This window comes from Neopelma chrysocephalum, unplaced genomic scaffold (assembly GCF_003984885.1).
Source record: "Neopelma chrysocephalum unplaced genomic scaffold, ASM398488v2 Primary Assembly neopelma1_157, whole genome shotgun sequence".
Classification (NCBI taxonomy): domain Eukaryota; kingdom Metazoa; phylum Chordata; class Aves; order Passeriformes; family Pipridae; genus Neopelma; species Neopelma chrysocephalum.
Window position 1 is genome coordinate 228,892 of NW_020897819.1, and position 13,220 is coordinate 242,111.

At 58.0% G+C, this 13,220-nt stretch overlaps 1 protein-coding gene across 3 annotated transcripts in view; it reads right to left on the reverse strand.

Moving 5' to 3' along the window:
- Positions 1 to 12,015, reverse strand: part of ZNF385C (zinc finger protein 385C) — a 55,989-nt gene extending 43,974 nt beyond the window's left edge. The window contains exon 1 of one of the 3 annotated variants that reach the window (XM_027701457.1): positions 11,887 to 12,015. In XM_027701457.1, coding sequence (XP_027557258.1) covers positions 11,887 to 11,923 — 37 coding nt within the window. In that variant the 5' untranslated portion in view covers positions 11,924 to 12,015. The remainder of the gene's footprint in view (positions 1 to 11,886) is intronic. The other 2 variants (XM_027701454.1, XM_027701455.1) reach the window with 2 other exon arrangements.
- Between the last annotated feature and the right edge of the window lie 1,205 nt (positions 12,016 to 13,220).

Sequence of the window (13,220 nt, forward strand, 5' to 3'; positions counted from 1 at the left end):
GCCAGGGAGCAGCTGAGCTCTGCTGAGCCACGAGGCTGCCAGCACAGCACAGCTTTGGAAGAGATTTTCCTTTAAAATTTAGGAGTAGCAAGAGACTTATCCCCACTTGCAGCTGTGTGAGGGAGATTCACTGCAGCAGAGAGAAGGGTAAGCACGACCCAGCCCCAGATGGAACTTGTTTTCAATCAGATCTCTCAGATATGAGGGATTTCTGATACCTGACACCAGATCAGACACGATCCCACCCCACATCCCTCAGAAACATGTTCCAGAAACTGTCACGAGGTTGTTCAGTCTGACAAATGCCCGACTTCCTTCCCCAGCTCCGTGACATGCTCAATGCATGGAAACACACTTTATCAAAGTATAACAAAACTACTTTCATTACCTCCCCTTAAAAAAGAGCTCGGAAAGTTAAAGACTGGAAGGTATTTTCTGCATCCATCACAGCAGATATGACAGAGTGACACAGAGTTCAGGCAGCTTGATGACAGTGATCACCCTTCAAGGACAGATTTGGGGAAGATTTCCTTACCAGCACATGGCTCAGTCCCATCAGCTGTGGTGGGAGGGAAGGCTCCCGAGCACTGTCCCAGGACTGCTCCAGGGCTGCTCTCAGCCCAGAGCTCTGGGAACATGGGACCAGGGACAGCTGGACACCCCAATGACGCGGCCGAGGGGCTGCCCCGCTGCCCTCCCAGTCTGCCCCAGATCCACGGTTCTTGTCATGGTGCTAAAGCTCCCAAACCTCCTGGCAGCTGGGAAGAGTTTGAAAAAGCGTTTTGAGCTGTAAGGCAGATGACAAGTAAAAAGAACCCCGAATTTATTGTTTTCTCAGAATTTAGAGTGGGAGGAAGGAAAATGGGACGACCCATGATTTTTTAATGCCTCCAGTTGGCAGCTCCATATTTAATGTGACAGCATCCCTTTAAGAAAATATGTTCATACACAAGGAAGAAAATAAATTGGCAAAGCAATTTGCTTTCAAGCCAGGCTGACAATTCCCTGCTCCAACACTTTGCTGCAGCCTTGGGTGAGCCACAGTGGCCGGAGCTCCACGCTGGACAGGGATCATCCCAGAGGTTAAGGGTGCTTTGCTGGGTGACAAGCCCATCTGGGAGCAGTAATTTATCCCAGAGATATTACAAAGAAAGAGTGGAAGGAATAATTCATTGTGTGTGAGGCGACAAGGAGACATGCTGTCATGTTACTGCGCTGACAACCCCCCGACACAAACAGAGATGCTTGTTACAGAGCCTGAACCCGCACGATCAAAGAGGCTTCTGCATTTGGGGTAGGAAGGGAGAAAAAAAAAGACAGGAAGAAAGGAAAAGGAGAGCAAAATCAAAGCCTTGTTACCATTTCTTATGAAAGAAACTTGTGAGAAATGCTCTTTGCAGAGCAATTAGTCACCAGGATCTGAGACGAGCACCCAGCGGGACCTGATGCTGCTGCCCTGGGGCTTGGGAGACACAGCCTGGGGGTCCCACCAGCCAGGTGTCCCCCCTCAGGGGGACACAGAGGGGGACATGGTCGAGTTGACAGTGCCAGTGGAAAAGATGGGTCTGAGGAGGGGACAGCACGATGGTACCAGAGCCACAGGGAGGAGAGGAGCCAGAAACTGGCACCAAAACCATCCAAAACCATCCCTCACTTCTGCATCCTCCCCAGTCAGGGGTCAGAGCTCCCCTGCACAATGCTGCACTCCCAGCACCTGGGGTCCCTGCTGACAGTGGCAGCTCTCAAGTCAAGCCCCTAAAGCCTCAGGCTTTTTGGTGGTGGTGAATCTCCAAGCCCCTTGGGGTCCTCAAAGCGATGGGAGTGTGAGGGTCCTGTCAGAACTATGCTGCAGGAGCACTGGCTTCAGCGTCAGCTCACACCTTGAAACCCTGAGCTGTCTGTGAACACCAGGACACCAGCACTGACAGGCAAGGAAACTAAACAGGACAGACAATAATGAATTGCCCACATCCCTCAATGTCTCCTGGATATAGAGTAATGCACATTGCTCACTGGCTGGAGGACAGAAGAAGAGTTTCAGAGCTTGGGTTTAATCAGTTCAGTGACAAGCATGGCCAGGATTCCTCCCCTCCTCTCACCACAGTTTGGTGTCTCTGCTCCTCTCCCAGCTCCCAGGTCCAGCCAGCCCCTGGACTCACTGCTCTGCTCCTGCAGTGCTGGAATGAAGCTGCAGGAACCCAGTCACCGCAGCATTGAGAATCCTCTGCCATGCTGGAGGTCATCAGTGTCAGGAGAGAAGCACGTGTACCCAATTAAACTGGAAAACCTCTGCTCCCAGAAGGGCAGAGGGCAGCGAGTACTGGCTGGTGGCGCAGGTGGCAGCTGGAGTATTTATTTGGGCAGCACCATTAATGTTATTTAATGAGCTCGGGTGGGTCAGCGTTCCTGTTTGAAAGGAATTCCTAAATGGACTCATGAAAAGTTACTTGTCTCCCTGCCAAGGAGACAGCCCCACGCCTGCTCCCTCCTGCGCATCGGCGCTGAGCAGGAGAGATCTCCCTGCTCTGTGCTCACCTGCCTCCCACACGTGCGTGACACTGCCATCGCTGCTGCTGTCACTGCAGGGGCTGCCATGCTGTCACTAAAGGGTGCCTGGCACAGAGGGGGCAGTTCACATTGACCCTGCAAACAGCAGCACAGAGCCATGACCAGAGCAGAGGCTGGTCCCTCCACAGTGAATTCCCAGGCTGAAGCCTGGTAGCTGCTGCTCCTCCACCTGGGCACCGGACACTGCCCTGTGCTCAGCGCTGCCCACCAGCAAATTCCAGGTGATGGGAAACATGATGGCGAGGTGGACCGGGCAGAGGGGCTGCTGGCAGGTCCATCTCCTGCCAGACAAGGCAGCCCATCCATGCCAAGGGTCTGAGTGTGTCCCTGCGTGGGCACAGTGCCAGCTCCCAGCCGGGATGGGGGAGGCAGCCAAGGAACAGCCCCACGGGCTGCCTCGGGGCGTGTGCTGGGGCCGGGATCCCAACGGTGAGCCCCGCAGTCGCCAGCCCATCGCCGGGGCTCCCGGCTCCCCGGGGTGTGCGGGGGACAGCGGCGGGAGCCGCAGCTCCGCTGGCAGCTGGCGAGAGGTGGAGGCGTTGCTGTTATGAAAACATGCGAGGGCTGTGTCTGAAAACATTGCGAGGAGCCAGCTCCATAAATAGGCCCTTTATGGCTCTTCCCTGCACTGAGACAGGCCCTTTCACATGCGCTTGGCTCCGGCACGGCGGGTTACTCGGTTAAAACAGCCTCTTGTCATGTGGGGGGAGCTGGGGGGCACCAGCAGACAGGATGCTGACGCTGCAGTTCAGCCCCACCACCCTATGAGCAGAGGGTGCTCCCCCACACCAGCACCTGTGGAGCAGTGGCTCGTGTCCCTCTGCAGGAGCTGCGATGCCCACAGGAGGACAGGGACCGGGACAGTGACTGTCATGAGACATGAGCAGCAGCTGCTCCGCTGCCACCACCTCCGCGGCGCCGCAGCACACGGTCACAATTAATCAATGGATTCATCACGGAGTTGTCAGTAATTGAGCAGCTCCAGTGGCCGTGGAACTCAATGGCCTGTCTGGTGTCAGAAGCCGCGTGTGCAGCAGCAGCTCTTCGCTGCTTTCGGCCACATCCATTTAACACAATGACAGTTCGGTTTGTGCCCCCTCAGCAAACGTCCCCCGGTGTGGGAACACTGGTGACTAAAGCAGCGGGTGAACGATTAGTGACTCAGCGCATAATTTTGCTCATTTTGTGGCTTTTTTTAGCACGGGGCGGACAGAGCTTGCACAGCAAACACTCGCCTGGCACCGCCACCGCTCCCCCCACGGCGTCCCAGCACCGGGCACCCACCTGGGGCTGGGGACCTTCTGCACACAAGCAGCTTTTTGGTGTGGTTCTGCCGTGGAAAAAAGGGAGAAGAAGCTGGAAAATGCTGCCAAGGGCTTTGGCTTGTTCTTCATTCTCCCTGTATTGTTTCCTTTCTGACCTGGGGAAGGGCAAGGGGAGCGCTGCAGCCGTGGGGAGCCGGGCAGCCCTGGCTGCGCAGTTCACGCTGCGCTGGCGCTGACCCGGCAGCCGCCTTTGTCAAGAGCAAAGCCCTGAGCTCTCGTCTTGGCCGTAACTGATGTCTGCAAACACCAGGTGCCGGCTTGAATTAACAAGCTCTTTGAGCTGGAACTGTGCTGCGAAACAGCCAACGCTGTGGCGAATGCTGCTGGGGGAACCTCTGCCCGGGCCACCTGCAGCAGCCCAAAGACCACACGAACGGCTGCATCCCGCGGGCTGGGGACAGTGACAGGGACATGTCATCAGCTTCTTCTCATCCTTACAGACAGGGCAGCCACAGCACAGCAACTGTCTGAGTGCAGCGTGAGAGAGCAGGTCCAGCCCTGGGTGGCTCTGCGTCTGGCAGTGCCAACCTGGCCAGTGGCGTGTCTGCACCTCCAGGTGATCAGTGTAAGAGCAGAGACTGAGGTCCACATCCTTGGCACTGCCACTGCACCTTCACAGATCCCACTCCGTCCCAGCTGAGCCACCCCAAGGTCCCCCACGTCACATCCCTTGTCCCTGCATCTGTGCAACCAGCACAACCAGTGTGACCAGTGCACCCAGTGCCAGCCACTCCTGTCTACCACGGGGAGCCACTGCCAGTGCTGCCAGACGGTCACTCAGTGTCACCAAACCCTCCCATGGGGACAGAGTGACATGGCCCCAAAGCAGCCCCAGCCACCACGGGGGGACAGGGAATCACCACCTCCCTAAAGCAGCTTCGTCTTTGCTTTCTCTTTAATGATTTCCCAGCTGCTTCCCCATTTCGGCTGATAATGGGACTTCACTCTCTATCTGGGTCTGAGAGGCGCTTGCCTTGTTCAGGCTGGAGAAAATCAATTCCCCTCTCACTCAAGTCTTTCCAAGACAGATGAACTGAAGATCGTGCCTGCCTGAGCAAAATATTTATTCAGTCTGGGAACAGATTTACTTTTGAACCTTCTATAAATACAGCTGAGGGCCCCAATTTAATCCCTTACCAGAAGACCTAATTTTATTTGTTTTATGTTTTAAAGAATCTACCCTTTTCCAGTGCCTTGTCAGCAGGTGAAGAAAAGCAGGATTTTTGGCACTTGCATTGGCAATGGGTGGAGGGCTCTGGGTGTAGCCAGTGAGACCCCAACCACCACCAAGTCTGGGTTCTGCAGGGTTTCCTGCTCTCCATTACTGATTTACACCCCTCAAAGTGCTGCTGGGGCCAGGGCAGGCAGGGAGAGGCCAAATCCTCCACAGAGGCGTCTTTGTGACCCTGCCTGCCCTGCCCTCATGAGGGTCCCCGTGCATGTCAGCACAGCCACTGTCTGGCCCCATGGATGACCCTCTCTGGCCCCCCAGGACCAGTGACCACTTTCCTGCAGCCCCGTCACCCCCATCTGTGTGAGCCCCCCGAGATCAGCCGCCCTTCACTCCATCAACAGCCAAACGGGCTTCATGAGCCGGGTGCTAATTAGGATTCAAAGGGGAGGCTGTTTATCCGTGATGCCGCTGGCACTCCACCACCAACCAGCGCCTCTTCCCATCACCGTCCCCATGGGGTGACACATCAAGCAGGGACCGCGACGTCATGCCAACCCTGACCCTCCAAGGGTCCTGCATCCTGCCCTGCCTGTATTATCTGTCACTCCACAGCCAGAGGTCCCTTGGCTGGGGCCACAGACGGGTCACGGTCCCCACCACTGGCAGGAGAAGGAAAAGCTCCCTGGCCAGCCAGGGGTGAGTGGGCAGTGGGAAGATGCCCCAGGGGCACTCAGGGAGGATCCTGCCACCCACCAGCATCTCACTGTCACACATGACCGTGCCCTCGCCAGAGAGGGTTTGCCCGAGTCCTTAGGAGGAGAAACGTTCCCAAGGACAAACTGAAAAGCTTTCCCAGTGCCAAGCAGAAACCAGGTCCCAGCAAGTGCTGGAACTAATTTTGTGCTGCCAGAGCCCACCCTGACACTTCCCTGTGCCTGTGGGAGCAGCACTGGCACTGCAGCAGTGCCGGCAGCAGGCCAACACCCGAAGGTACAGGAGGCTGCCGGGTGTCTGTAAATCCCTTCGAATCATCCGCTGCCTAAGTCGGCATCAGTCGGCACTCATCCTGCCCCGAGCTTCCAGCCACGCCTTGTGCCTTCCAATGGTAACAGAGCACAGACGTGAACACCAGTCCAGGTCCCTCCCCGAGCTCTGCAGCAGCTCCTGGCCAGGAGTGAGCTCCTGCACAGCCCCAGGGTGGACAGACAAATCCCAGCCTGGACAAGGCTGTGCTCCTCTTTGACATATCCCCAGTCCTTGGAAGGCTCCTCCAAAGGCACAGCGTGCTCCACACCACTACTGGCTCGCTAATTTGACACACTTATTAAATTGCTGTTACACCTGTTGGCTAATTACCTCCCCTGGAAACCAGAGAGGACAGAAATTTGACATTGAACTGTGCAAACCTGAAGCCCTATGGATGCCGGCTGGGGGACTGGGAACACGGCACTATGGAAGTGTCCCTCCCTGCCCCCCCAGCTGTGGCCCCACAGATGACCACTTCTGCTGCCCCACACCCTGGTGGGATGGGGAGTAGGGGGCCCAACAGCCCCCGGTGAACCCCCCACACCACAAACCCAGGGTGCCAGTGCTGCCCTTCCCACACCCTCCGCCTTCCTGAGCACAGATTAATCTGAGAGAGCTTTAATCCGCTAAAGCCCTTTCGTAACAGCCCTCAAAAATAAGCCTGGAGAGTTCCTAATACTTCTTGAAAATTTGGAGTTGGGATATTTATAGGCTCTGGCCTTGCGTGCGACGAAGCGCACCCAGCGCTGGGCGGGAGGGCTCTGAGGTGGGGGGACCTGCGCTGGGGGGGACCCACAGCCAGACCTCAGCTCTCACCCCCCAGCCCAGCCAGCAGCCTCCCTGTGCTGCTCCCAGTCTCCCGCCAGCTGGGTAACAAGCTTCCCTTGTTTGGGCTTTTTTATGTTTTTTTTTTTCCTACAAGCGTTTCCAGCTCCTCTGAAGAGTCTCCAGCCTCGCACACAGACGGGCTCTGTGCCTTCAGCCCTTCAAACGAATGCAAAGCAGCGACGCTCCCGACCAAGACAAACAGCGGCGACACCGCGTCCCACGGGCACGTGGCTGGGGAGGGAGAGGGGAGCAAATCAGACACAGCAACAGGGAAAGTTCAGGGAAAAAAATGAACCTCCAAAAACGTGCCAGGAATTACCCGCATCCACAAAAACCAGGATGGGGTTCCACTCTGCTGGTTTCCAGTCACCATCACTGGAGGCCACTGGCATCTCTGCCACACTGGTCCTGGTCTCAGTGGGGTCCAGGGAGCATCCAGGGCATCATTGCTGTGGCACCTGCAAGGGCCAGGTCATGGGTCCCACATCTCTCCTGCTCCAACAGATAAAGGCAAAAGTACTCCTAAAAAGCTCCTGGCCCTTTACCACATGGTTTTACAAAGATGTGACCTGTTGCCTCCAGGGCAGCGGCTGCAGAATTCTCCCGGTTCCAAGGCAGCAGAACTGGGAGGTGACAGGAAGATGAGAAGCCATCTCTGATCTTACACAGGCAAAACCCATCCCGCATTCACCAGCTTCTTCATCCCCCTGATGCAGAGCAAGAGCCAGTGGTCAGAGGCAGAAATACCCAAACTGGAGACAAAGCACCGGGCACAGCCAGTGGCATAAGCTTGGATCGCCCCAGAAAGGCCCCAGCTCATCCTGGTAGGCATGAGGCAGAGGAGTGGGTAGAGCTGGCACAAAGCTGCCAGGATCAAACCTGGCCAAAGGAACCCAGCACTTCTGGGAAGCAGCAGGATTGCCCAGCCCCCACAGCACCCTGAACTCGGCCGCTGCTGCCTGACCAAGCAGCTCCTGACTCCAGGCAGACACAGATTAGGGCTTCACCTCAAAATGTTTCCTTTACAATTTTCCAGTGATCTTTCTTATCAGCTAATTAAAAAATTTCCATAATTAGGCCAGGGAAAATCACGACTCAGGAACGTTCCCATTTCAAAGTGGCACGGATCTGATTGGCATCAAGGGCTCAGAGCCCTCGCTAGAGCTGGGACTCAGCCTGGGCTCCCACCCCAGGGCCCTGCAGCCCCAAGCCTTGGCACTCTGCCGGGAAGTCATTCTAGGGAAAAGGCTATTTACATTGCACGGGGAAAAGTGGTGGGTTTTCTAAAAAAAAACAAACATAAAGGGCTCTCTGACAGCAGGGGACCCTCCATGCCTTCAGACCCTGTGAAGTCAGGTATGCTTGGGGGGGGCACCTGCTCTGCCCCGCAGCCCTGCAGAGCAAAGCCCCCCAGGGTGCCTGTGCCAGCCCCCCTGCCATGGCCTGGGGGTGACAGTGCCCACCCAGCCCTGCCACCATGGCCAGGCTGGGCACACTGGCAGAGTGCCCACAGAAAAACACCATAATGCCTTCGAAAGACCAACCCCTGCATCCAGGGGAGCACCAGGTGAGCTCCCACGGGACCTGGGGCATCCCGTACCCACAGAGCAGCTCACGGCTCATTAAATCCACAGGTTTCCTTTGACGACTGGCAAATAAACTGTTGTGGTTCTTACAGAAACGGAGCAGTTGTTACCGTGCAGCCGCAGCCTGGGTTTCCTTGAGAGCACAGACATAATTCCTGACAGGGGCTTCCTGACACAGAAATTATGGCACTATTTTGGAGGCAATCTCAGAACATCAGACTAAGAAACAGCCTTTGTACATCACAATATTGTTGCTAAATTGACAAATAGACCCTCATGGGCTTCATTACTCTGCTCTGGGTGCACATTTTTGCATTTTTATTTTCCCTAGAAATGATTAAAGGGCTGCAGAAACAAGAGATCTGGCTTTGGAAAATTCAAACTCCAGCCTTGATCGAGCTGAGGAACAGCAGCAGCTGGATGGGCTACAGGGCTCAGAGAGCGAATCTCTGTTCCTACGATGTGTAAGTTCAGCACGCTTTTGGAACAGCCCTGTGCTTCCAGGACAGGTTTTCTTCCAGCCCTGGAAATTCACCAGCGTAAAGCAACATGACTGACATGTCCAGTACTGGATTGGGAGCATCTGTGCGAAGGTCCTTGTTCAGTCAATAGCAGACTTGTGTTATGCACTCGTAGAAATACATCGATCTCCCCAGAAACACTAGATAAAAGCCAAACAAGATGAAGATCTCCAGAAACACAGCAAATAACAGCTCCAAGACCAGGGTTCCTTTACCATCCACCATCCAAGGTCTGAGGATGATGGGGCAATGCTCGAGGAGTATTTTGGGGTTGGAATGGCTGTGGATGGCCAGGAAAGCTCCTGGTGCTGCCCTGTCAGGGCCACAGCATCGCTCCAGGCTCCGTTCATCCCTGCCAGCCCACGGGGATGAATGGCAGGAAGGAGCAGGTGGGACAGACTGGGGCAGCTCTACCCCATCCCTCTCCATGTCCCCATTGGCACATTGGCAGGATCTTTGTCCCAGGACAGCCAGGAATGCCAAGGAGAGAGAGCACCAGCCCTCCATAAACGGCACTGAAGGGAGGGGAGGGGAGGGGAGGGATGGGGTGGGATGGGATGGGATGGGATGGCTGCTCTGGGCCCACCAGTAGCACATGCTCCAGCAGGATGGCACCTCCTCACCCAAGTAGTCAGATCCCCAACCCTCACCTACCACAGCCCGGACGTGTGGCCCTGCATGGTCCAGCAACAGGGATGAGGCCCTGAGGCCAGCGAGCCACCAAATCCAACAACTATTTCTTATTCTCAGGACCATTAAACCAAGCTCCTGCTTTATCCATACAGAGGCTGCTGCTCCATCAGAGCCAAACAGCACTGGGGCAGAGAGAGCAGCCGCTCCCAAGCCCCAGCTGAGCGCGATGTGAGCTCAGGGATGCTCATGAACAAGACACACAGTGGGAAGTCACAGCCCGGCGTGACGTCATGGCCCTGCTAACGCAGAGCCTGGCTCTGTGCTTTCACAGACGGAGTCACATCCAGGGTCACACCAGCCTTTTTTTCCAATGCATGTGGCAGATTATAGAACAAGCACGAAACTCACAGCACACGGTATCGTAACCCCGCTGTGAACTCTGCATATGGCAGGAGAGTTTCTGGTCGGCAGAATCCCACCGGCAGCTAGTGAGGGACCGGTGCAGTTCCTCCACCCCACAGAGCCATTCCAGCTGAGTGACAAACATCACTCAGCGAGGCCGCTGGGCTGGATGCTCCATCGGAAAACACCTGCAGGCACTTAAAGAAAAAAAAGTCGGTGGTGGTGGATTTGGCTGGCATTTTGGCTGCAGAAACTCCCAGCCAGGCTGGCAGCCGGGACAGAGCCTCATTTATCCGCGGGCTGTCACACACGGCGGCACTGCCCATTGATGCTATTTTCAGGCGCTGTGCCCCACATGCAGACACAGTAGCTCACACAAACCTCTCTGCTCCCCACTCAGACACCCCGGACAAGCAGGGGGTAAAGCCAATGTATGAGCAGCGCTGAACAGTGCAGGGCCAGCTCCTGCCTCGTATTTTCACCCAAAACTGCTCCCCACAGGGCAGAGGTGCTGCCAGCCTGTGTGTGACCCACAGACACGTCCAGCCCTCGCAGGGGCAGCTCCAGCAGTAAGGTGCCATCCCTCCACATTGGTGAATCAACCTGGAAGCCACTCAGAGCCTCCAGGAGTGCAGCGCCGGGCCCTAGACCCCCACCTTCACACAGAATCATCTCCTCTATTTAAGCAACACTTTCAAGCTTTGCTCTGAAAACAAATTGCAGCCACTTGTGCCAAGACGTTGTTTTCCCACACGCCCATCCAGCGGGATCGGTGCTCACCGCCCTGCAGCGGCGCTGCCGAGGGCAGGCACAGGCACGTCCCTGTGCCGGCATCCGTGGGGTTCGCCCTGGGGCAGAGCAGAGCCCCAGCCCTGCCAACCCCCATGCAAACTCCTCAAAAGCTTCCACCATAACTCGCTGCTGCTCCGAGTTAACAGCAAAGTCTATTGATAATGGCGGGGGAGAGCGGGCAATCCACTGGGTGAGGATCCTGCTGCTGCCTCCACGTGCCTGGACCAGGGGACCCCCGCTGCCCCCACCCCAAGACACAGCACCCACTGCCCATATTGCCAACAGAAAACGCTTTTGTACAGCTTAGTAAAGGTCCTTTCCATAAGAGCAGTGTCCTCCTGGAGGCAGCCAGAGCTTCTGCTCCATCCCCAACACAGACCTCTCCGTACCCCGAGCCCACCATGGGCACCCACAGCTCCGGGCACCTTGTGGACAAAGCCAAGGGACACACAGGGTGTGCTGTGCACCCCGACCAGCACAGCAGGGCTCAGGGGGGCCCAGGGACCACCCCACCACCACTGCCCTGGCCTTGCCACGCATCCCAGCATCTGGGCCAACATCGCCCGTGCCCAGGTGCTGCCGCAGACCCCAGCCCAGCACACAGCCGTGGGGGTCCCACGCCGGGTACCCCACAGGTGCCCCGGGGACGATCCGGGGTCACCGGCACCCACGCGGGTCCCACTCGGCGTGGGAACCGCAACCCCGCGCTGGAGAGGGGCTGCGCCGGGGCCTCGGTAAAGTTCCGCTGAAGAAGTTTCCCTCCTGCCCTGACCCCTCCGGGGAGGTCAGCGGGGCCGGGGTTCCGCCGCCCCCGGCCCGTCGCAGCCGCTCCCGCTGCCCGGCGCCGCCGGGATGGAGCGCGGGGAGCGGCGCGTGCCCCCGGCGAACATCCGGCCCCGCTCCCGGCTCCCGGGGTCCCTCCAGCGCATCACCCCCGGCTCCCACAACTTTGCTACGGCTGCAACTCCGTGCCCGCAGCCCGGCCCCGGGCCCGCCGGAGCCGGGAGCCCGGCCGCCCCCGCCCGCCCTACCTGCCCAGCCGCCCGGCTCCGCCGCCGTCTGCAGCATCCTCCCGCCGGCTTCTCGCTGCCGGCCGGGCGAGCGCGCTCCCGGAGGAGGAGGAGGAGGAGGAGAAGGAGGAAGAGGAGGAGGAGGAAAGGGGGGGATGAAGGCAGCGCGCGCGCCGCCGCGGTCCAACCCCCCCTCGGCGCCGCGCGCCCGCACGGGGTGGGAGGGGGGAACCGCGGCGGCGCATCCCGGTGCTGCATCCCGCAGCTGCATCCCGCAGCGGCGCCCGGGGCGGTCCTCTCGCCGCGCACCCCGCGGTCCCGGGTGCCCCGCGCTGGGACGGTGGGGACACAGGGGCTCCCCAGGCTCTTTCCGGGGGATTTGGGGGGTCGGTAAGGTGTGTGGCTGGGCACGCAGAGGAGGGTGACACGAGCGTGGCTGTGGGAAGGGCACCTGGATTTCAGGGTACTGAGATCCCCAGTGTCACCAGCACCGTGGAGCATGGCGGGTCAGGTCTCAGACCTGCCAGAACGAGGGTCTCCAGTCCCTCACCCCGAGCAGCTGCAGACAGCCCGGCTCTCCAGGAGCTCCCGGCGGGGACCGGGGAGGTGGCACCGCGGGGGCTGCAGGGCTTCGCCGATGGCAGAGTCCCTGGTCTGACCCCGACCCAGCGGCCAGCAGGGTGGGATAACGCCTTGGCCATGCCCAGGCAGCCCAGCTGCTTCAGGAGGGTGAACGGGAGCCGGGGGCGGGACGGAGGGAGGGAGGCTGCAGGGAGCCGCTCTCTGCTCCTCAGTCGTCGCAGCTGGAGCATAAGGCGCCGCCAGGCAAAGGCTCCTCTGCTGCCATGCGCCTGCCTTGTGCTAAGATCAACAATTTCAAGTGCAAAAGCCTGCGCTGGCCTGTCGCTGTCATCAGTATTAATATTTTAGCATCTCCCAGAACCTTTCAGCGGGGGCACACAATGCTGACACGGGAGAAGAGATATAAAAGCGTCCCGCTGCCCGCCCCAAGGAATACGCTGTCTAGACACGTTATATAATCACATTTTGCCCTCCGCCAGGACACTTCGCAGAGGATCTCGAAGCACTTCCCAAAACTGCTAATTGAGCTTTGGAGTCCAGCTGGGAGGGAACTGCTCTGGCCAAGAGCCCTCTCTTCCAGAGCAGGTGCCCAGGGGCTCCCATCTCCCAGAGCACTTGCCTGCTTGCATTGCTTTGCCTCCACTAAAACGTGGAATCGGTGCCAAGAGGAAGAGATGTGATCAGACCTGCACTGTCGCTGGCAGAGGGTGGAGGCTGTGGAAGTGGAGGCAGAGCATGTGCTGCTCCCAGCACCCCCAGGCCCGTGGAGGGCC